The sequence below is a fragment of the Lepisosteus oculatus genome, chromosome 3 (assembly GCF_040954835.1).
Source record: "Lepisosteus oculatus isolate fLepOcu1 chromosome 3, fLepOcu1.hap2, whole genome shotgun sequence".
NCBI lineage: Eukaryota > Metazoa > Chordata > Actinopteri > Semionotiformes > Lepisosteidae > Lepisosteus > Lepisosteus oculatus.
Window position 1 is genome coordinate 7,162,033 of NC_090698.1, and position 21,921 is coordinate 7,183,953.

At 45.2% G+C, this 21,921-nt stretch overlaps 1 protein-coding gene across 1 annotated transcript; it reads left to right on the forward strand.

Annotated features, from left to right (window-relative positions):
* The first annotated feature begins 686 nt into the window (after positions 1–686).
* LOC107076616 (uncharacterized) lies at positions 687–20,524 on the forward strand. The gene is made up of 5 exons (XM_015340765.2): positions 687–9,731; positions 12,268–12,606; positions 14,809–14,938; positions 15,611–15,659; positions 19,010–20,524. Exons 1-5 carry the CDS (start codon positions 9,593–9,595, stop codon positions 19,358–19,360), a joined length of 1,008 nt encoding a protein of 335 aa, XP_015196251.2. The 5' UTR covers positions 687–9,592; the 3' UTR covers positions 19,361–20,524.
* Positions 20,525–21,921: the final 1,397 nt, after the last annotated feature.

The following is a 21,921-nucleotide window of genomic DNA, read 5'->3' on the forward strand; positions in this document are numbered from 1 at the left end:
AATTCGTTGTAAACCTAGCCATTCAATGAATATATATTTTAAAGCTTGTATAAAATAACTTTTTAGTTTGTTATTTTTGGGTTGGCGCTATTAGTAACCGGTATTCGTTGTTTGCTTGCATTTTCATAACATTGTAATAACAATAGTAACAATACTGTACTTGTGTGCTTTAACAGGAGAACCACTCTATAGAAATGATAAGTAATTTAGTGTAAATCTCTCTATATACATATTTAGTTCTTTCATAAATAGAATATAAACCTAATTGTTAGCAAAGGTTGAAGCTGTTGCATTGTAAAAGCCAATGTTTGTGAACTGTAGAGCTTGTTGAAGTCGGTGATCGTGCTGCTGCAGTGTTTCGAAGACAAGCCCCGCTCATTGTGTGCTGTAGTAGTCTTGAGACAGGAAAGCAGTGAACAAGAAAAAAATAATGTCAAAGAGTCGAAACAGCACTGCGGACTCGCGTCGCCTTGTCTTTTTCAGGCCTTTATTTTTGCTTTGCTTTTTGAGTTGTATCCCTTGTTTGTGTTTTTTGTTGGTGTCGTTAAAAGAGAAATCTGTCGATAAAATGCATGCGATCCTTTTGAGCTGAGGCCATCATGCAGAGGTTCATTGTGGTTGGGTGCCAGTAAAAAGCAAAAGAGAAAACTACAAGAACTTAAACAGAATTGGAGGGGTCACCTCATATGTTCCGACGGATAAATGCCGTAGAAATGTTTCCATTGTGACTGTGGAAAAGCTCTCCAGATTTATCCACTTAGACCTATTTATCCTGCAACCCCTCCGACAGCGCCTCCCAGCATCCAAATGAACAGATCCCAGTTTGACACCATATTTTACTGGTCTTTATCCTTAGACGAAAGAACAATCGACACAGCTGTGTTCTTATTGTGGAACTGACAAAATGAGAAAAAAAGGCAGGTCTTGCTTGCTTCTGGAGTGTTTTCAATTAGACTAGTAGTGAAGGCATACTTGAAATTGTCGGGTTTTTCCAATGGTGCCACTGGACACCCTTCTCTCTCCAGCTGATCTTTCAAGAATTATTTATGGTCAAGTCTCTCAAACTCCAAATCATATTTTATTAAGGTGGTCGGTCAGGCCAGTAATGACACACTTCACACCTTTAGGAGTTAATGTCTCGGGTAGACGTACAACATCTGAAATGTAAAGAGAACTAGAAATCCTACTCAGCTGTTAATCTCACTTTTTCCCCTGATGCTGCCCCAGGTTTTTTCTAAACTCTATGCCCGGCTCATCCTGAAATTCACAATTCCAAACGTCAGGTCCAGCCCAACTCTACAACAAAACCCTAAGTTCTAAAACTAATACTAAATCTATATCTGGTGCTAAACCTGAATCTGGCCCAAAACCTACATTCTTTAACCAAACCCTAACTCAAACAAGCCAAAATTAATTCCAGGATTTCACTCTTGCCCTAAACCCCACCATGTTCCTTACCATAACTGAACTCTGTACACTGAAGCCTTTACTGCCCCTTCTCCAACCTTGTCTATCCTAAATGTGGCTTGTTCCAAAGTACTAAAAATATTTATTTTCCTTGATACACCATGAGGCTTGTAAACAAGTGAACCTGAAATCCTCTCTTCACTCTCACTCCTCCAAAACAACAGGATCAGAAAAGATTTGAATTCTCAATGTTGAAAGGTTTTGGAAGCATAACATATACTTAACACGTATAGATACTGTATATAGACATACGGTTGTGTTATGGATACAGTTTGTGAGGACTGCAGAGGTTGGTACAGGACATTTTTCAATAATTCCAGTGCATTGCAATCACTTCTTATGGAAATCTCAGAAACACACAATTCCCAGAAATTCCCAGAACGCTCTTGATCACCACCCAAGAATGATATAGGTCGTGAGCCTAGTTACTTTTGCCTAAGTATAAAATAGTGTCATATTTAAAAGAGCTGGAAAGCATTGTGAGAGCTGCGTGTTGGTTTTTGAGAAAATGTAAAAAGATTACCCAAACCAGTCCAAATGACGTTTTCAGAGTTACGGTGATGGAATTGATGTAAAAATCCATTCGGGCCTGCAAACATTGCTGGAGTGGTGTCTGCGCCTGCTAGCAAAATCATAGCTCCTTCAGTAATGGACCTAATTCACAACTATGCCATAACAGCGTCATGTCTGACCACTAACTGTGGTCCCATCAGTAAGTCAGCTCCATACACTTGTGAACTCGCTGCCTCTCCCACATCACCTATTTGACACTTTGTGGTAACTTCCTGTTGCCCAGATGCAGAAGCATGCCTGTCCACAGGGAGCTTTTGACACACAGGAAACCTGGAGATGAGTGTCTCAAAGCTGTGACACTAACCTAGCATTGCCAGTAGATTCTATCAACAGGATAGGAATTGTTTTATCAAAATACAAATACCTTATTAGAAGGTAAAATTATAGAGGTTGTGAAGCAGCTCATTGAGGAAAAGTGTTTTATTGTCCACACCAGCAGAACTTTAGCGTACGTGGAAAAAAAAAAGTAACCAGGAAGTTGGAATGAGGCAGAGTCCCAGGATGTCATGGGTAGCTGCTGGGCTTGACATTCAGTCCAGGATATCTCAGATGGATGTTTGTTTTTGGTTATACCAGCCCTCAGTGCCTATCCCCTCCATTACATCTACAGCTTATATTGGTGCTGCTGAATGGCAGTCAAAGTTATAGTGAACAGGCTGACCACTCTCGTTGGAATTAATTTACAGTACTGATTGGCTGATCAGACTCCCTAGAGTGAAGAGCATCATTGCAGTCCTGCTTATAGTCAGTAAGCTCAATGGGATGACTGGCTGCTAAGTACTAGGCACTGATATGCTGGTCCTAATCAGGATAAAGAGAACCTAATTCCCCTGTGCTGACAAGAGTGGGATTTGAAAATCACCCCTTTTTTGTGCTGAGTAAAAAAATAAATATAGTTGAAGCTCAAGGTTTGTGTAGATCATCCCCCTATATGCAAACAGCTTGTGATGCCCATTTCCCTCCCAAAACAGCTATGGTCATTAGTTTATTAGTTAATGAACTATAATGGTAAAGAGATTGTATCCTCGGAGCATTGCTGTCGGAGGATGTTGGCAAACTCAGCAGTTTTAAATTCTCTAAGCTCAAAGCTGTTTGGCATTCCTTGTACTTAATCAGCTTAGACACTAAAAATTGTGTCATATTTAATTCTTAAACCATGCCTAGTTCTTTCAGGATCATGGACGTCTCTCTCATTGGGATATGCACTGTATGGTGTTGTCATAGCTGGCCTAGCTAGTATGTAGTGCTTGTGTGCATGTGTGTTATTGTGTGTTTTTGTGTTGTAGTCTGTGCCGCTATCCTGCCTTCAAAATGTCTCAGCAAGGCGCTGATCTTGTGTTGTGAATTAATTAGTTATAGCAGTGATACTATTTCCAATGTGCCCTGTATTGCACCTCCCAAATAAATAATAAGCAAAAAATCTAAAAAAAAAAAAAAAATCAACAACAAAAAAAAAAAACAATGCCATCAACAAAATCTAAAAAAGTATTCTTTCATATTCCATACTGGGAGTGGTCCTGATTGTGTTTGGGGTCTTTTTTTGACACTCTTAGCTCTTTAAGAATAAAATGACGCAAATACATTAACCTCATCTGTCCCTCTACCCAGCTGCTTGTCCATCTCTGATGTCCTTACATATTCTGGATCATCTTCTTGATGTGATTTTAAGCGTACGTACAGCTTGTTTTCGGGTCAGCCTATCTTCCCATCCCTCTCTCCTGATGCCATCAGTCCGATTCATTCTGATTGTTCTTTAACCTCCATTCCATCCCCCTCCTCACGTAGAGACGCGCCTTTCCTTTCTAGTTGTGTTTCTACGGCAAATCACGACAAAGCAAACAAGAAGAGGAAAGGGAGTGTAACAACGCGACAGTGGGAGGAGCCGCGGCGAGCGTATAAGTCGAAACGTAAAAACGAAAGAAAACGAAACAGACAAAAATGTGCTGTTGAGTACAGTGGCGCTGCGCCGTCGTGTGGAGTGGCACCCAGGCTGGACTTGCCCTATCTAACAGGGTCCAGCCCGGGGAAAAAGAACCCCACTTGGTGGCAGGGACCAGACTGGACCCCGCGAGATAGAGAGCACGAGGCCAAAATAAAAACTGAACTTGTGGGAAAAGGTAAGCCTGTCCCGGTATAGACACAGGACGGGACAGGATAAAAGAAAAAGAAAAGAAAAAGAAGAAAAATGGCCTCACACTGGGATACAACCCCCTCCGGGACTGCCAGTGTACGATCCTCCCCTTCCGGGGGTGTGCCCTGCTTGTCTTCTTTTGGGGGGGGGTGCTCAGTGTGCTTTTAAAGAGCCCTCACAGCTGCAGCTCATCTTTGATTAGTGTGTGCAGCTGTGACTCAAAAGGCGGGGCGTCGCCCTTCCTCCAGGGCTCCGCCTCCACACTGAACACGCCCCTCGCGTGTAGTGCCACACTAGCCACTGCCGGCTTATGCTCAAAGCAGGAAGGACAATCGGCAATGGCTGAAAGAGATGACAGTTATAGTTAGTTAGAGATGACTGACAGTCACACACCTCGCACTTCCTTAAAGCACAGCCTGGGTGAAAGTCAGTAAGTTCTTTTGTGCATCTCTCATTTTTTTACTGATGAAAACCAGGGCATCTCCTTGTCAGAGGGGATATGCATGACTGTCAGATCTAGGCCTATTATTGCAGAACGATAGATATTTAAATATACACTGAAAGTAACAATTTAATGTTTTAATGATATCTTGTTGGCACCCAGTAAGGAAAGATTATTTTTTTTGCTGTGATATTTAAAGTTCCACCTTATTTGTTCTTAAAGCACAAAGGCATTTTTCTGTGGCTTCATCAGATTCATGGTGACTTGACTGCTAGGCGAATTGCCCACAAGGCTTAACACATACGGAGCAGCACGTGTCGGGTCCTTTTTCCTAAATATCTGTGCCCTTGAGATGTCGGAGGATCCATTGTCAGAGAAGAAACTGGCACCTGACAGCAGGCATCTTACATAACTTTCCCCACCTTTCCTTACCCCACACTCACACCTCCCCTCAGTGTGCTCTCTGATCACCCAAGGCGCACCTGGGTGTGTTACCCAGACAGCCCCACCTCTTTGCACTGGAGGCTCAGGGCTCACAAGCACTGGAATAAGAACCACAGACAGGAGGCAGACAGGCACAAGCACACAAAAGGCTGAGAGTGACCCACGAGGGAAATCTTACATTATAGATGAAGAAAGAAGGACAGAGAGAGGAAGAGGGTGGGAAGACAAGTTGGAATGTATAGACACGGGAGACAGGGAGAGAAAGGAGGCACTTTGGGAGACGAGACAAAGAAAGAGCCATATACAGGTTACACCTGAAGGACCCCAAAGCTGAGAGAGAGAAGGGGAGAGTCAGGGAGAAGGAAGAATGGAGGAGAAGAAATTTATAACAGGCTATCAAAGTATCACTAGAGAGCAGGAGAAAATGGTGTGATCTCTTAGAACACTTTCAAAAAGCTGCTGACAATGCACCTGTTCAGTCTCTGGATATGAATTTCCTTCTTCATGCCTTCTCTGTGCTGAACTACATCAGACAATGTCTTTCCATGATCCACCACAACAAGGGCTTCTTTAGGGTGGTTTCACACGTCTATGGTTCACAACGGCAATGGTACCCTCATCGCTGGTGTAAAAGCTCTGTGTGCTATTTCAGAACTAGCACAGGACGGGCAGAAAGTGAAGGGGAAGATGGTACACACCTGTTTCTACCCCCCCTCTCACAGCAGACGCCCAGAGTATGTCCTGAATTAGAGCAGGAGAACAGGAGGAAGGTCACAATGGAGGGAGGTCCATCTGGCCCACCTAGCATGGGTCTTTGCATTTCCTCACTAAGCGTTTTTTCTCCCCAGGGATCTGATCCCTGAGTCTTCCTAGGGATTCAACATGAAGAAAGTGGCTGGGCATCTTGTGTTGAAAAGAACTGATAAATGCGTGCCTTCCTTTACTCCACCTTTACTCAGATTGGTGAGGTCTATAGCTCTCTCTTGTTTTGTAGGAAGAAAGGGGGTGAGTGTGGAAAGAGTGAGTGGGAGTCAGCGCAGTGGAGTGGGACCCTGGCCACTGTGTCGCTGCGCTGTGTGTGCTGCTCCAAAGAATGGCACAGGTGCATTGTGTGCTCCTGGCTATCAGCTGTCATGGCCTATCATTGTGGAAACAGGAGTGCCAAGTAGAGTGTAATCAGGGTTAATGCACTATAAACTAAAGTGTTAAACCATGGAAAAGTATAATTAATACTTGGCAAAGCCATGGTTAGTGTCATTGACTTACAGTGCCAATTAACCATAACAGATCTAATATTTTGAGCTCTCATTTGATTCAAGGTGCAGTAGCTATAGAACTTATCCAGACGTGGACAGTGGAGTTACACTCTTCCAGTTAAATAAATAAGACTAAGACAGCAAGAGTCCAAGAGAAAGCTGGAAAAACCCCATAGCTCCCATCTAAGAATAGAAATTGATTGGAAAAGTTCAACACTCATCAGATGCCAGCTATGGGGCTTATGCAGCTAGGACTGGGCCTGCCGTCACAGACAGAGGTCGGTACATCTCCAGCTTAGGGACATTTGTTTATTAAAGATGGGAGGCTGTTAATTGAAATGGATTTCCTGCCTGTGGCGACTGGTGTAGGAGTCAATATTCTGATTGAAATGAGCCCCCCTCCCCCCAGGTCCCAATCCCAAAGGTCACAGACATGGAAAATACTCTCAACAATATTGAACACTGGAGGAGGGGGAAGGCAAGCTGAAGAAGTAAGAGGGTTCAGGGAGTTGGGGAGACAGAGAAAGAGAGGGGATACAGAGGATGGGGGGTGTGAAGCACAGGGAGAAGGAGAAAAGGGAACAGTAAGAGATAACCCATCCCTGCCTCTGGGAAAGAGCAATAGGCAGGGAAATTGCAAAATGTAGGCTAAGTTTACATGCACAAAGAGAACAGAGTTTACAGTCCAGCCAGTTTATATAATGCTATTAGTGCCCCATTTGAGTGTCCAGCAGTAAACACTACTGCATCATAGTTGCTGGGAAGTGGATTTGACTTAAAAGTGTTTAAAGTTGTTCAAATGTAGCTAAATATACTATACTGCTTGTGGGTTTGTATCATGACAATAACTAGGCCACCGTAATGTGTTCTGAGCAAATTGCCCAAACATTCTTTGCCAAAAAAGAATGGCTGTGAACAGGTGTCATCTAGCAGGAACTCTGGATAACACATATAGTATTGACCCTGGTCATGCAGGTCTCCAGTTAGAGACGAAAGGGAAAATAAACAATTTGTGCCCTTTTCTAACTAATGGGCCAATGATCGCAGTGTTTGAAATTGTAGAACGGGACCTTTGATTACAGAAATAAGAAGAGAAGAGAAGAAAAGGTAAACAGGTCACTGAATTTATATAGGGGTGTGTACATGGGGTGAGAGTGATGCAATTTCAACCATTTTAAGCAAACAGCAGAAAGTACATCAACTCTACAGTACTGAAACAACCTTCACTGAAAACCCTCATTCAGTATAGCCACCACAGAGTCATTATGTACACCATCTGTCCATCCTTGTTTAACCTCCAGCTCTTTCAGTACTTGAAAGCTGGTCCACTCTGGTCCATATTTACACAGCTGCTGCATCACCATAGCAAGTACCTCCCATCGAATAAACATTGGAAAAATCAAATGCACAAAGAGGAAGAGAGCTGGAGAGACAGGAGACAAGCAGAACACTGGGGTAACACCCCAACTCTTTTTGAGAGACACCCTTCGAATGTTTATGACCACAGACATGCAGGGCCTCGGTTTTACATCTCATCTGAAGGACGGCATGTTTTTTACAGTATCGTATCCCAATCACAAAGACAGAGAGAGAGAACATGGGGAGTGAGATGATGAACTGGGGCAAAATTAATTTCATGTAGCTGACCTGGAGTGCGGAGCCTACTTAGTGGTCCTCACCTACCTCACCTAGATTCACTAAACAGTGCAGTGGCATCTGTCATTGTAATGCAACGTCCAAACATACATCCTTTGGTCTAATAGAAGTCAAGTCAGGCACTCAGACTAGGGTGATGTCCTTAGTGGAGTGCCACTCTTCCTAATTATAGTACACTTAATCAGGCTCGTTAACAATACAAAATAGGAAAAATGCTACAGAAACTGAAAAAGAAATTCAAAAAGATTTAGACACAATTAGAGAATGGGCAAGCAGCTGGCTAATGACATTTAATGTAGACACCTGCAGAGTATTCCATTCAGGTAGCAAGAACATAATGTATAGATTTAATAAGAAGAACCTGCCTATGAAAAAGAATTAGGCACATACTGTATGCTGACACATCCTTTATATTTTCTAGACACAGTGGGGAATCACTTAAAAGGCAAACAAAAATGTTAGGATTTATATAAGGATGCTTTGTTAAAAATGCACAAATAAGACCTAATTTAAGACCTCATTATTTGCTAAATACAGTATACTATTTTGGTCAGCATGTTACAAAAATGATATTGCTGTTCAGGAATCAATATATAGAAGAGCAACCAGATACATAGTGGGGTTAAAGACTACGGGATAAAATAATTTAGTTTTGAACCTGAAACAACTACTGTACAAAGGCAGCTTGTTCAAGTACTGAGCACCCAAAATGACAGAGTCACCTTAATGGTCTTCGGAATCCACAGCGAAACTGAGCTGAAAACGACTGAAGACAGGAGGGTGGGTGAAACACGGCTGGGCGAAATCTTCAGATTCATTGGTGATCGTCAGCCAGACAAACTAGACGGGGCCAAACAATCTCAGCTTGTTTGTGACCTTTCTTATGTTGGGAATAAACATAGGGTTTCTGAACACTGTTGTTTGTTTTCTGAAGAGCTAAACTCTCAACCTGGAAAGAGGTTGAAGGGAACCAGAAAGCTGGGGAAAATGTGTGATTTGCGCTCCCTTGCTGTCAAGGGGGAGTGCGGTGGCTCGCCTGTGACTGCGCGGTTTTCCGATAAGATCGGAATCGCAATGGAAACAATCGTCTCTGACACACAGAGAGCGGACCGCAAGCAAAAGGCCAGCACCTCTTTTGTTCTCATTTCCTTCCTGCAGAACCTGCAGCTGCTTTATTTCACAATAAGATACTGTATATGGGGGGGAGGGCCTAAGAGAGAGTGAGAAAGCAAAGGAGGAGAGTAATACAATCGGAGAGACACATAAAGACAGAAAACACTGCACTGAGACAGACGAACAGCAATGCTTTGATGTAGACACACAGAGAGCATGATGCACCACCAGTCTGAACTATAAATTAATCTTTGATCAGAGGAATCAGGATGGTAAATTGGACCAATGGAAGTCACTGAAAGTAGCTCAAGGTTGAAAATGTGCAGACAGACATGCAAACGCAGACCGCAGAGAGTGAAGGACAGCAGCAGAGACTGAGGGAAAGAGACACAGAGGCAGAGGGAGTGAAGAGGCATTGAGGGGGGCTGATAGTGCAAAGATAGGCTAGAGAGAGAGTGGGGAGTGAGAGAAAGTGAGAAAGAGAGACCGTGAGAGGGAAGGAGGCAGAGCATGAGTGGGAGGGGCAAAGAGAAAGCGAGACTGAAACATTCTTGTGAAACAACCTGTCTAGCGCAGAGCCATCCTGGCAGGGGAAAGATGCGGACACAGTTGGCCTGTCTCCTGCTCATCCTGGCCTGCCTGCAGACAGGTAAGAGCGTACACACGCCGAGGCTGGGCTAGACATATCCCTGGGACGAGCGATATGAACAGAGGGCGCTCGGGGGGGCTCTGGATAGGTTGACCACTATACGGCTTCTGACAGTTCACCCGATCTGTCTGTGATCAGACCATGGAGTGGACCAGGTGGTAGCTGCTGGGCTGATAAGGCACAATCACTGGTCTGTTTACAAACAGATCGGCTGCACATAAAACAACTTATGGGAAATTAAACAAATGAATGAAGCATTGCACTGTCATCTTCAGCCAGAGAAAAGGAAACTGGACTGAAGGACATTTGCAAAAATATGTCTAAGTTTTTGTCCAAAATGCTGTAGCAACCCGATGCTCATTTTTCATTACTACATCTACTGCTACTTTTTAGCATCCAGATTGGAAAGAGAAGGTGACCTGCTGTATCTGGGCCTAGTAGTGCTTCTTGTCGTATTGAGATCGGAGGATCATTTCCATCTCACCCCCCAATCTGAGCCTGTGACACATCCATTGGTCTCTAATGAAGGTTTACCATGTCAAGTGTCGGGGTGATTTGGAAGATTTTCCATGTTTTAACCCTCCTTATACTCCAGATGCTGTTTCTTCATGCTTTATATCACGTGAGATTTGAACCACTAGGTTTTGCTACTGCTGACTGTGTCCTGGTTTTTGCTCCAACAGAGTCCGGTAACTCAAACTCTTAACTGAACTCATTAATTGGTTAATTAGATTTTTTTTCAGTTATCCTTTTCCCCTCCACCCTCACCTCTCCCCTTCCTGAAAAACCGACAAAGTGGCAATTCCCCCCGCTTCCCAGAGGACAAAAAGTTGCAATTTTCCAGTTACAGCCACAAATTCCCGTGTCACCTTGACGTTTGACACCTCTTAATGAGTAAAGATTTTTCAGAAAACATCTGCTTGAGTTAAATGTTAGTTCAGTTAAGGCTTCGATGAAGGTGATGCAGGGCTAAGTTGAAGTAAAGACCAAGAGAAAGGTGGGTCCCCAGGAGGTGAAGCCCGGTTCAATGTGAAAATTGAATCCCCAACCCTTCCCTAACTCCAGACCCCACTCCTTGATCCCAGAAACCCTTGGCCACCAACCCGGGTTTGTTATGATCCCGAGCACAAAGAAGGGGTATCCCAGAGCTTCTTGGCTCCTGGCGAAATACGCTCCCGATTTTCCTAACTACATTGTACAAGCTCCACGAATGGATAGTACGGCACGGGACACGAAACGGAAATCGTCCGACTTTGATTTGTGGTTCTGAAATGTCTGCTGGAGATGGGGGAGGGCTCAGCCGGTTGCCCTAGTGTAACGGTCTCGGCAGTGAGGGGTGCACCTCTCGAAAGCGACGTCATCGTCTTCCGGGCGGGTGACAGGGCCAGGTTATCCAAGTGTCTTCGCACTTCTACAGCAGCTCACCACCGCTCTGCTTCCCTCTGGCTTTAACAGCCTTTCCCAGTGTAATCCGTACACCACGGCGGTCCTGACTGAGAAACAACAGCTGGCGTGGTGTGTCGTGCTAATCAGGTGCTCGTCACAACACGCGGCAGTCACTGTGAAAACGCAGCAGCAGCATAAGGGCTTCACCATAATAAACACAGAAAGACCAGCTTCCTCAATCAAAATGATCGGCACGGGAAATCTCTGTTTCTCAAGGCCTATCAGTGAAACTAAAATTGTTTCCAAAGCACGTCACATTTATCAACCATTACAAACTAAGCAACTTACAATATGAAAAATGAGGAGGAGGAGGAGAAGGAGGGAGAGGCAAGGAAGTCGTATCAGCAGTGAATTTCCACTTCTGTGACAGAGACAAGAAAGAAAATTCAGCATCTCATCTATTCATCGGTTTGTATTTAAGCTTGGTTCTTTTGAGCTGGACGTGCACAGCCCAGGCCCTGCAGGCCAGGCACGGGACAGGGTGTCTCTTCCCGATACACAGGCTCTCCGAGCGACGCGCCAACACAAAGGCAACTCCTGAGCCCTGCAGGGAGGTATGAGGAGCATGGTGGCAAAGCAGATCCGACCGCAGGCTCCTGAGGCCCCCGAGACTCCTGGAGCCGTTCGAGGCCAGACTTTGCTGCCTTAAAGTGACCAAATTCATTAACAAGAAAACACAATCACCTCTGTCCAAGACCAGGGGTGGTGATGGTGATGATCACAGGATGGTTTTACTGGATATGTGGACCGATAGGATTGACGATTAACATGTCACACATGAAACACATTGAAGCTGCTAAGCCAAAGGGAACACAGAACCATCAATGGGAACCTCTGTTTGGGGCTTTTTTCACTCTGCAGGTGCTATCAGCGATATTGTGGCCAATACCGCGGTGCTTCAGTCACCTGCTGTGAAAAAGGTTGACGCAATCGATGGTCAACTGACACGGCTGGAAAGACACGCTGAACTTTTCTTTTAGTTTGGAAGAAGTTCTAAGTAAAATCTGTTAAATAGGTAACAAAGTAAAAAAAAAACAGAAGTGCTGCTTTCTGTAGAAAAAATAACCACGTTCGTTTTCTATCTCGCCAGGAACATCCAACACTCGAATCACGATGTGGCAGGAGAGGGGTTCTGGGGTTGACCTGACGGTGACCTGCACCCTGTCTGGGGATGAGAAGGTGTCCCAGGTTAACTGGGAGAGGGTACAAGGCGCCAATCACAGCAAGTTGGCGGTGTACCACATCGATCTTGGCACTCACATCCCCACTGAGCACCAGGCGAGCCTGGAGCTCTTCAGCCCCTCGTCCACACGCTCCGTGCTTGTCCTGAAGGGGGGGCGTCTGGATGCCAACGACACCTACTGCTGCACCTTCATCACCTTTCCCTCCGGCAGCCTGCAGCAGTGCCTGGACGTCACCACGCCCACAGGTACCACTTCAGCCAGGTCCTCAGCTCCTCTGTCTTCCAGATTCCCTCACCCGTAGACTCTGGGTTCCCTGAAGCAGGACGTCTGTTGTCCCATCATAACTTCCCGTTATGAAACCACGGTAACGAAAAGGCCAGGGGTCAAAGGTCACACGGAGACTTACCCCAACAACGTCAAACTGAGTTTCCATTTTGATCAAAGGGGGAAAGAGAGGCAGGAGTGGGAGGCAGATTTGTTTCATGTGGTGACTTTCAATTCGGTTTTTGTCTTCTGCCTATCAAATTCTTTCTAATCCTAAAAATGTTAAAAGCGCTAATGCTCTTTTACAGGCTTGACCTCTGTTTCCAGAGCTTTCCATCACCTTCGCTGGTCCATTTCACGGCTTAAGACATATTTTTCAAGCTCTATGAAAGTACAAGGCTTTGCAGCACAATTGTGGTTAAAAGGGAGCTATGGCAAAGTAAAGCAAACTAAACTGTAACATGAACACATGACATAAATTCTGGAAAACATGTGGGAGCACCATGTAAATTCTCTGCAGTGGGGGAATTTCTGTGTCAAACACAAAGCATTGCAATGAACTTAGCATTGACGCTGCCAGCATTGACAAGTGAATTGTGAATATTATGCGTGGTATGGCAATGTTGTTAAAAAAATGGCTCATTTCCTTACCTTACGGGCTTGTAAGCTTTGGAAGAGCTGAAATAAAATTGTGCTTACCGGAGTCTCTGAAACAGTGACAGCGAGAGACACTACTGTTTGTGAGAGTAGATTTGCTAAGGAGCAACTCTGGAGTCAAAACCTAGATGGTAAAATGACATCCTGTACAAAGGTGTCCCTGTCTGTTGCCCCAGTGTTGTCTTTTGTCCTGGGATATGGCACCACGATTGGCTGGCCACAGGTTTCACAGGTGACTGGCAAGCACATGCCGCAGTCCGCTGCTCTTGTCACACGCTGTGGTGTAATACCACACAATGCCACATTCCTGGTCCCCGCCAACCAGCAGTTAAGACTGTTTCCTGGCAATCGGCTCTAGAAATCTCTTGCTCAGCTGTTTTCTCTGCCACAAGATAGTTATTGTGGGAAAGAGGGGCCGCGATCAGAGGCGGTGAGAGAGCCCTGTGCAGGATGGCATTAATTTCTCATCATAGACCTGTCCTAATTTTGGGTTAAGCACCAACAAAAACACAATATAACAGCTTTGATGATCCCAGTGGTATACCGAGCCCTGTGTGTGCCTGTGAACATGCTTCACAGGCACACATCCTTCAGTGCGGGTCTCTCAGAGCACTGAGAGTACTGAGATCTGACGATGGCGTGCTCTATCTGTCTGTATGGGTAGTGAGATCTGACGACGGCGTGCTCTATCTGTCTGTATGGGTACTGAGATCTGACGACGGCGTGCTCTATCTGTCTGTATGGGTAGTGAGATCTGACGATGGCGTGCTCTATCTGTCTGTATGGGTAGTGAGATCTGACGATGGCGTGCTCTATCTGTCTGTATGGGTACTGAGATCTGACGATGGCGTGCTCTATCTGTCTGTATGGGTAGTGAGATCTGATGATGGCGTGCTCTATCCGTCTGTATGGGTAGTGAGATCTGACGTGCTCTATCCATCTGTATGGGTAGTGAGATCTGACGATGGCGTGCTCTATCTGTCTGTATGGGTACTGAGATCTGACGACGGCGTGCTCTATCCGTCTCTATGGGTACTGAGATCTGACGACGGCGTGCTCTATCTGTCTGTATGGGTAGTGAGATCTGACGATGGCGTGCTCTATCTGTCTGTATGGGTAGTGAGATCTGACGATGGCGTGCTCTATCCGTCTGTATGGGTAGTGAGATCTGACGTGCTCTATCCATCTGTATGGGTAGTGAGATCTGACGATGGCGTGCTCTATCCATCTTAATGGGTAGTGAGATCTGACGATGGCGTGCTCTATCCATCTGTATGGGTAGTGAGATCTGACGATGTCCTGCTCTATCCATCTGTATGGGTAGTGAGATCTGACGATGGCGTGCTCTATCCATCTGTATGGGTAGTGAGATCTGACGATGGCGTGCTCTATCCATCTGTATGGGTAGTGAGATCTGACAATGGCATGCTCTATCTGTCTGTATGGGTAGTGAGATCTGACATGTTCTATCTGTCTGTATGGGTACTGAGATCTGATGATGACATGCACTGTCTCTCCCTACCCAGTTGAGGCTCGCCTGGGGGATGAAGAGAACGTGACGGGAGGGTGGCTGGTGCTGGCCGGCATTGCCGCGGTCCCCTGCGTGGCGTTACTGATGATCACTGTCATCGCCTACAGGAGAAGCTGTAACTCCAGGTTGGTCCCTGTGCACACAGAGGAGAAAACTTTTGGGGTCCTATTGGTGATCCAGTGGTGTCCCTGCCAGTGTCACTGCTATGTACTGAGGTTCATTTAAGCACAGTAAAGAATTCTAATGCTAATCCAAAACTTTCAAACTGTATCTTAGCCCTCATCCTTTCAATTTAAAACCACTTTTACCTCCATCATAACCTAATACACAGTCCTGGTATGTTGCTGTTTTTCTGACTTCTGTTTTAATTTCCATCACAATAGGCTTTAATATCCACAGGGTTAATTAAATGATTACCCTAGCTGATAGGGTTTGTGTGTTTTTTTAACTTTTCAGCTAATAAACCATTCAAAGTGTTATTAGGCACCCTAGCACAAAATTATAATCATTGACCGTTATTTTAAAATTAGTCTACAATTTCTAAAAATGTTATTGGACAAACTTGACAGGCTCTTACTGTAATAAAACCTACTATTGCCGCAGTATAGCTAAGCACAGTTGTTTAAGCCACAACAGAGCTGGATGGAAAATAAGGCGAATGAGAGTAAAATGCAGCTGAAAGTTTGTAATATCTCTTAAACGATCTCCTGAGAAAATGGTTGAAGAATGCAGCATTAGATCAAATCAGGCTTTCTTCTAGCCCAAACAAACACTCTGCTGTTGTTGCTGTCTTTCAGGAGAAGAGTATTCAATGTCCAGCAGTCAATCAGCATAGAGGACTTAGAGGTAAGTGATCTGATAGCATAGACTACCGCAGCTCATCCAGGCAGAACGCAATAATGCACAGTAATACACCACAGAACAGTGCAGGACATTGTCATCTTGCATCGTGCGATGCGGGGTAATTCAAAAAGTAAGAGCAAAGTGCAATTTTCTGCACTGCATTTCATCACAGCACAACAAGACATGCTCCTGAGAGTGTGAACATCCGCTGCATGTGAGATTTCAGTTAAAGAGATTAAATTTAACTGCACTGATTTGTCTCTGTAGCTGAGGTTGCATGACTTCTTTTTGAAAGGTCTGAAAAGATGCCGTTAAAGGGTTTAATGGAAAAGGTTTGAATTATTAAGAAAAGGCTATAATGATAAACCATGCACAATCAGAACGGCTTCACCACCGCTCCACAGGGACAAACCCTTCAGGTGTGTGTTGTAGTGATCAGGCGAGGGGCTGCACATTTCTGTAGAACACACTGGTCAGTCACAGGTGTGTTTAAAGCCAAGACCACGCTTTAGAAAGAGAATGAGCTCAAGCAGTAGATCTTGAGTGAAGTCTGCAGGCCTGGTCCTGGAGAGCCAGGGTTTATAGAGTTTCAGACAAACTGTGAGACAAAGGAGAACAAACAAGCTTGTGCTGGGGCTGCCGATGATGGCAGTCAGTGCTCACGGCCCTTCGACCTGGATCAGAGCTGCGCCGGCCCCTTTAGGAACCCTGCCTGATGAGACAGTCGAGCCTTACTGAGGCCGCTCACAGAAAAGAACAGGAAGACTCATTAGGAGAGAAATGCCTAGTGGCTCACTGACACAAGGATCTCTCCCCCAGCAGTTGGCTGAAGGCTTCCATCAGTATCAGCTGAAGCACCTTGTCCAGAACGCAAACTTAAGATCTGGCAGCAGTGGAGTGCGAAAACAAAAGATTACTTCCTGTTATTGTGGCCCTGAGTGTGGCTGGCAGGGTCAGTGCTGTACCTGACAGCCTCACCCTAGCAGAGCTCTAAGGTTATTTTTGGTTTCCGCTGAGATCAGTCACTCTAATAAAGAAAACAAGCAGCAAGAGATCAAACCAGCGTGGTGTTGCGAATCTGCTTTGGTTTGCACTTTAAATCTAAAAAAAAAAAGGTGTTAGGTTACTGGCAGTGACAACCTCCTCTGTATCAGAAAATTAAAGTTGTAAACATGAAGCTTCCAGATCATTCTGCTCTTTCTTATTTGGCTGTCTAATACTTACTGATCCCAAAAGCTCATCAAGCCTTTTTCCCGAGGGATCCCAAATCTTCCTAAGCTTGTTTTTCCCTAGTGACTTCAGATTAAGCATTGCCAATTCACAGCTATTGATTCTTCGTAGGTTTCATTCCTAACCATCTTAGGGTAACAGCACTTAAATATTGAAAAAAGTGTTTAGCCCATCCGTTATCAAAACCATCTTAATCCATGGAGGTAATCGATGGAGCGATCTGGAGCCTATCCTGGAATACGGGCTGTGAGACAGGATTATTCCCTGGACAAGACATCAGTCTGTCACAGGACACATGCACATGCACATGAAGGGCAATCAACCTAGCATGTCTTTGGAAGGTGGGGGAAACTAGAAAACCCACCTGCACATGGGAAGCACAAGCAAACTCTTCACAAAACAGTCGAACCCAGGCACCCACAGCTGTGAGACAGCATGGATGTGGGCTCTGTTGACATGCTGCCCTTTTTCGGAATTGTACTTTAAACAACATAAATGAACTACTGTGGAGTCGCAGACATAAGTATTCTCACCTCCCTCTCCAGCAGCAGTCAGCACAAATTTATATTGTAAGTGAAATTGACTTACATATCTCACGGCTGCTTGCACAGCACTGTGCATCTCTACAGCAGACTACACAACAACTGAAGTCAGTATTCACAGACTGTGTCCAAAATGATTTAAGTTCACCAGATATCTTACCTACAACCTGGTGAAGACCAGGGTTAGACCTCCTTCTGATACACAGCACAACCTTTTAACCTGTTTCTCGTGTAAAGAAAAATGAAATCACAGTTTCAGAGCTGTGACCACCCTAACCGTGCCTGTTAACCCAGAGAGCTGTGAGACTGAGCCAGTTCTGCTTCCGGGTGATGGGTCCGCATACAGGGACAGAGACAATCCCTGATACCCTGGTCAATCACATCCAATCACACTGTGTTACAGTTGGGGCTGACTTTCTTTATGCCAACATAGGGGGTTTCTATCCATACAATTGAGTTCTTTGCCACATTATACCAAAATTGTTTTAGATGTATATAAATATTGAGTAATAATTCTAAAGCAAATGCATAAACATTCAATCACCCAACCCAGAGAGCCCAGGAGCCAGCAGATAAAGGAGCTGATGTCTTGTGGTTTTCATTGAGTCAAGGTGCTTTGTATTGACCCTCTATTGCCTTGGTTACCACTTACATGATACGCACATTTTTGGAAAGCCCCAGAGGTGCTATTTCACATCAGGCCTGTATCACTGTCTTCATCTTTGTTGCTATTTATGCATATCTATGCTCGCATAAATGGTTAATTAATAGGAAAGAGCTGGTAATGCATTTTTCACATTGTATTTGATGCCGTGCTGAAGGGAGTTAATCAGCTTCTTGTGCATTGCTAACTGCAGGTAGGCAGTTGATGAAACACTGTTTGTGGCTCAACTGCACAGCAGACCTGCTCTAGAACCAGGAAGGTTTTTTTGAGGTTGAAGTTTCCTGCACAGTGCTGTCTGCGTATGCCTGCTCATACACCGTAGAGTACAGATCGACTTAACCACACTTTTAAAAACAACACGAACTGGCCATAGATTTATGCATTATTATTTTTAGCTTCCTCAACCCATTCTATTAAAAACCGATATCTCTGCAAAGCTAACGATGGGAGTGTTCACGACTCCAGCATTAGAACGTGGGCTGTGCTATGGTCTTGATTAGGCCAAGGCCAAGCATGGTGGAGTTATAAATAGGTGATGTCACAGCAGCAACACTACAGGGTTACAAACAGAAGCTCAACAGCAGAAGCCCTTTACCCTATGGTGTACAGTACTTCAGCAGATGATTCCTTAACCCTCACATGGAGCTGTTACGTGGATGAGGATTCTTGGCAAACAGAGATTACTACTGCTTGAATGAGCCCTGGTCTAGGTTAAAGCCCCCTGTTAAGTGGATCAAGCTGCCAGGGAAAAGGCAAAACATGCAAAACAGGCCCATCTCATCTAGCACATCCCACAGGAGAGAAGGGAGGGGTGTAAAGAGATAAACGCAGGGAAAGAGGCGGAGGTCAGGGTGAGGTGTAACGGTCTTACAATCACAGTGTACAGGGAATGGTTTCTCAATATTGTATCTGTGCAGGACTCAGAAGATCCTCTTCACCTGCCACTGCAGAGCCAGCCCTCGATCAACAGCCACAACTCCAATTATTACATCATGATCAACGCCGACTACTACAACGGGAGGCCTGGGCAGGGGGAGCAGGAGGGGCACCTCTCGGCGGTGTCCCACCTGTTCAGCAGCCCCCACCCCTTTCACAAGACCTACTACCTTCTTGGGGAGGTGCAGCCAGAAAAGGGCAAGGCCAACCTCCAGAAGCATGGTGCCACCTCACTGCCCATGCCCACACCCAAGCGGGAGTTGCCTGGGGCTCCTGGGAGTTGCGTCATACCAGAAACGGAAGGGCTGGGGCTTCAGGGCAAAGCATGTTGATGGGTCAGGGTGCTAGATGATGGAGTGGGACAAAGTGAAGCTGCTTTCTCCAGAAGGCACTTAAGTTCTTGAAGCACCGCCTCCTGCCTTTTAGCACAGCAGAGCTGGCTTCCCAGCACCTGGCTCTCCGAGAGTGGCAAGACTGTGGTGACCATTGGGAGTGGTGTCATGTACAGACTGGTGTTCTTTAAACAGTTGTGCTTCCTTGTGCACGTAACAGGACTTAGAGGTTTTTACAAGGGATTTGGGAACTCAAAAGGATGGAAGCAAAATCCCTAGCCAAAGGTTTTTTGGAAAAACTGAGAGGGTTAGTGATTGGGCATGTAGAATTTGGTAATAACAATTCTCCCTCCATTGACCAAGCTACATTGACCAAGACGCCCCTGTACACAGCTCTGGGACTGTAGCAAACTATCGGATTTCTGTGGCTGTTTTTAAATGGAGTGGACCTGGTCTCAGTGGCTTTTTCCCCAGTACTCCCTGATTTGAGTATAAAAAGGCCTTCTTCCCAAGTCACACTTTGTATGAGGATGGATCATTAAGAAACAGCCTATGATAGATAGTGTGCCTTTGTATGGTAGTTTTATATTGACAAACACAGATATTGTATAAAGCTGAATTGCATTATTTTTTCATGTAAACATAGTGCAGTTATGAATCTTTCATATACTAATATAATAGATAATAGTTTATGTACAGTAGTAAAAATATTCTACTCTAAAACTGCTCTCTCCATCTCTACCTGCCTCTACATCTATAACTCTATTATCTACAGTTTATATTGTTGTTTGTGTCTCTACAGTATACATCTTCTTCCATCTGTATAGGAACAGTTGCAATGTTTGAGGTGTGAAGATTTTGCATTATTCTATGCAGCAAAATTAAAATGTCAATGCAATATAAATAACCATAAAGGAAGGGGGAAGTACAGTTACGTCTCAGATCAAGGACAAGAAATTGCTAACTTGACATGAATGTAATGCACACAACCCGATAAATATCTGCATCACCATCACAGTCATTTGTCTTCACCGTACTTGTTTTTAAAAGGTGCAGATTGTCCCTGCAGCTAAAAAGGTTAACACTGCCTCTAAATGGAAACTGTTTACTAATGTACGGTAATGCTTTGAATGAGGAATTAATACATTTGGCAATGAATGATGACTTAGCCTCCTGATTTCCATATGAACCGGGGAGGAGTGGGGAAAAGCAATCAGAACGGCTTCACCACCGCTCCACAGGGACAAACCCTTCAGGTGCGTGTTGTAGTGATCAGGTGAGAGGCTGTACATTTCTGTAGAACACACTGGTCAGTCACAGGTGTGTTTAAATCCAAGACCACGCTTTAGAAAGAGAATGAGCTCAAGCAGTAGATCTTGAGTGAAGTCTGCAGGCCTGGTCCTGGAGAGCCAGGGTTTATAGAGTTTCAGACAAACTGTGAGACAAAGGAGAACAAACAAGCTTGTGCTGGGGTTGCCGATGATGGCAGTCAGTGCTCACGGCCCCCGACCTGGATCAGAGCTGTGCCGGCCCCTTTAGGAACCCTGCCTGATGAGACAGTCAAACTTTACTGAGGCCTCTCACAGAGTGTCGTCTAGCTATGAAGCCGTCCTTCGGATGAGACGTAAAACCGAGGCCCTGACTCTCTGTGGTCATTAAAAATCCCAGGGCGTTTCTCTAAAAGAGTAGGGGTGTAACCCCGGTGTCCTGGCCAAATTTCCCCCTGGCCTTTACCAATCATGGCCTCCTAATAATCCCCATCTCTGAACTGGCTTCATCACTCTGCTCTCCTCTCACTGAGAGCTGGTGTATGGGGAGAGTACTGGTGCACTCTGGCTGCTGTTGCATCTTCCAGGTGGGGCTGCACACTGGTGGTGGTGGAGGGGAGTCACCATTACCTGTAAGGCGCTTTGAGTGAAGTGTCCGGAAAAGAGCTATATAAGTGTAAGCAATTATTATTATTATTACATGACTCTCTTGGTTTCCATTAGAGACGTGCTCAGCTCAATTCAAGCTCAAGGCTCTCAAACATCAGAACCAGGCACCAAGAGCATTATGCGTGGATGTTTGCGGTGAAAGACATTTCTTTAAACAGAACAGAATTGGGTTCAAACCCGACCCGATGCAAAGCAGAAGCAGCGAAAGCACTAACGCCTAGCAAATGGGATTTAGTTCAAAGCAAAGAAGGAGGTTTCAGTGCTGCCATTGAGTGCACCGACAACGGTGGCAGGTGCCTGTGCTGTAACACTGTATTGATTCATACTCTGACCAGCAGACTTGCACAGGCAGGGGCATGTGTTCTCCAGGCACTGCAGTCAGCCTGGGAACGGAGCATCTCTCCAGCGAACCGGCTGTGTGTCGGTCGCAGCAGGTCATGCTGCACCACAAGCAGTTTGAAGCGAGCTGGTTTCCTTTCTCTCAGGAACCGAAGGTGCCGTTTGTTTCTAGTAAAAGCGCGCGCAGGTGACGACATGCAAATTCCGCCCCACATAGATAAGAGAACTTTCCACGCAGCGCAGCCTGTCGTCTCCTCAGCCAGCGCGGACGCTGCTGTCTCCCTC

What these genes read in the sequence shown, in the direction of transcription:
- LOC107076616 (XM_015340765.2), top strand. Translation starts at nt 9,593, where the DNA reads ATGAGTGGGAGGGGCAAAGAGAAAGCGAGACTGAAACATTCTTGTGAA. An exon ending in GGACGTCACCACGCCCACAG is followed by an intron (nt 12,607 to 14,808) that starts GTACCACTTCAG and finishes CTCCCTACCCAG; the next exon opens with TTGAGGCTCGCCTGGGGGAT. An exon ending in AGGAGAAGCTGTAACTCCAG is followed by an intron (nt 14,939 to 15,610) that starts GTTGGTCCCTGT and finishes GCTGTCTTTCAG; the next exon opens with GAGAAGAGTATTCAATGTCC.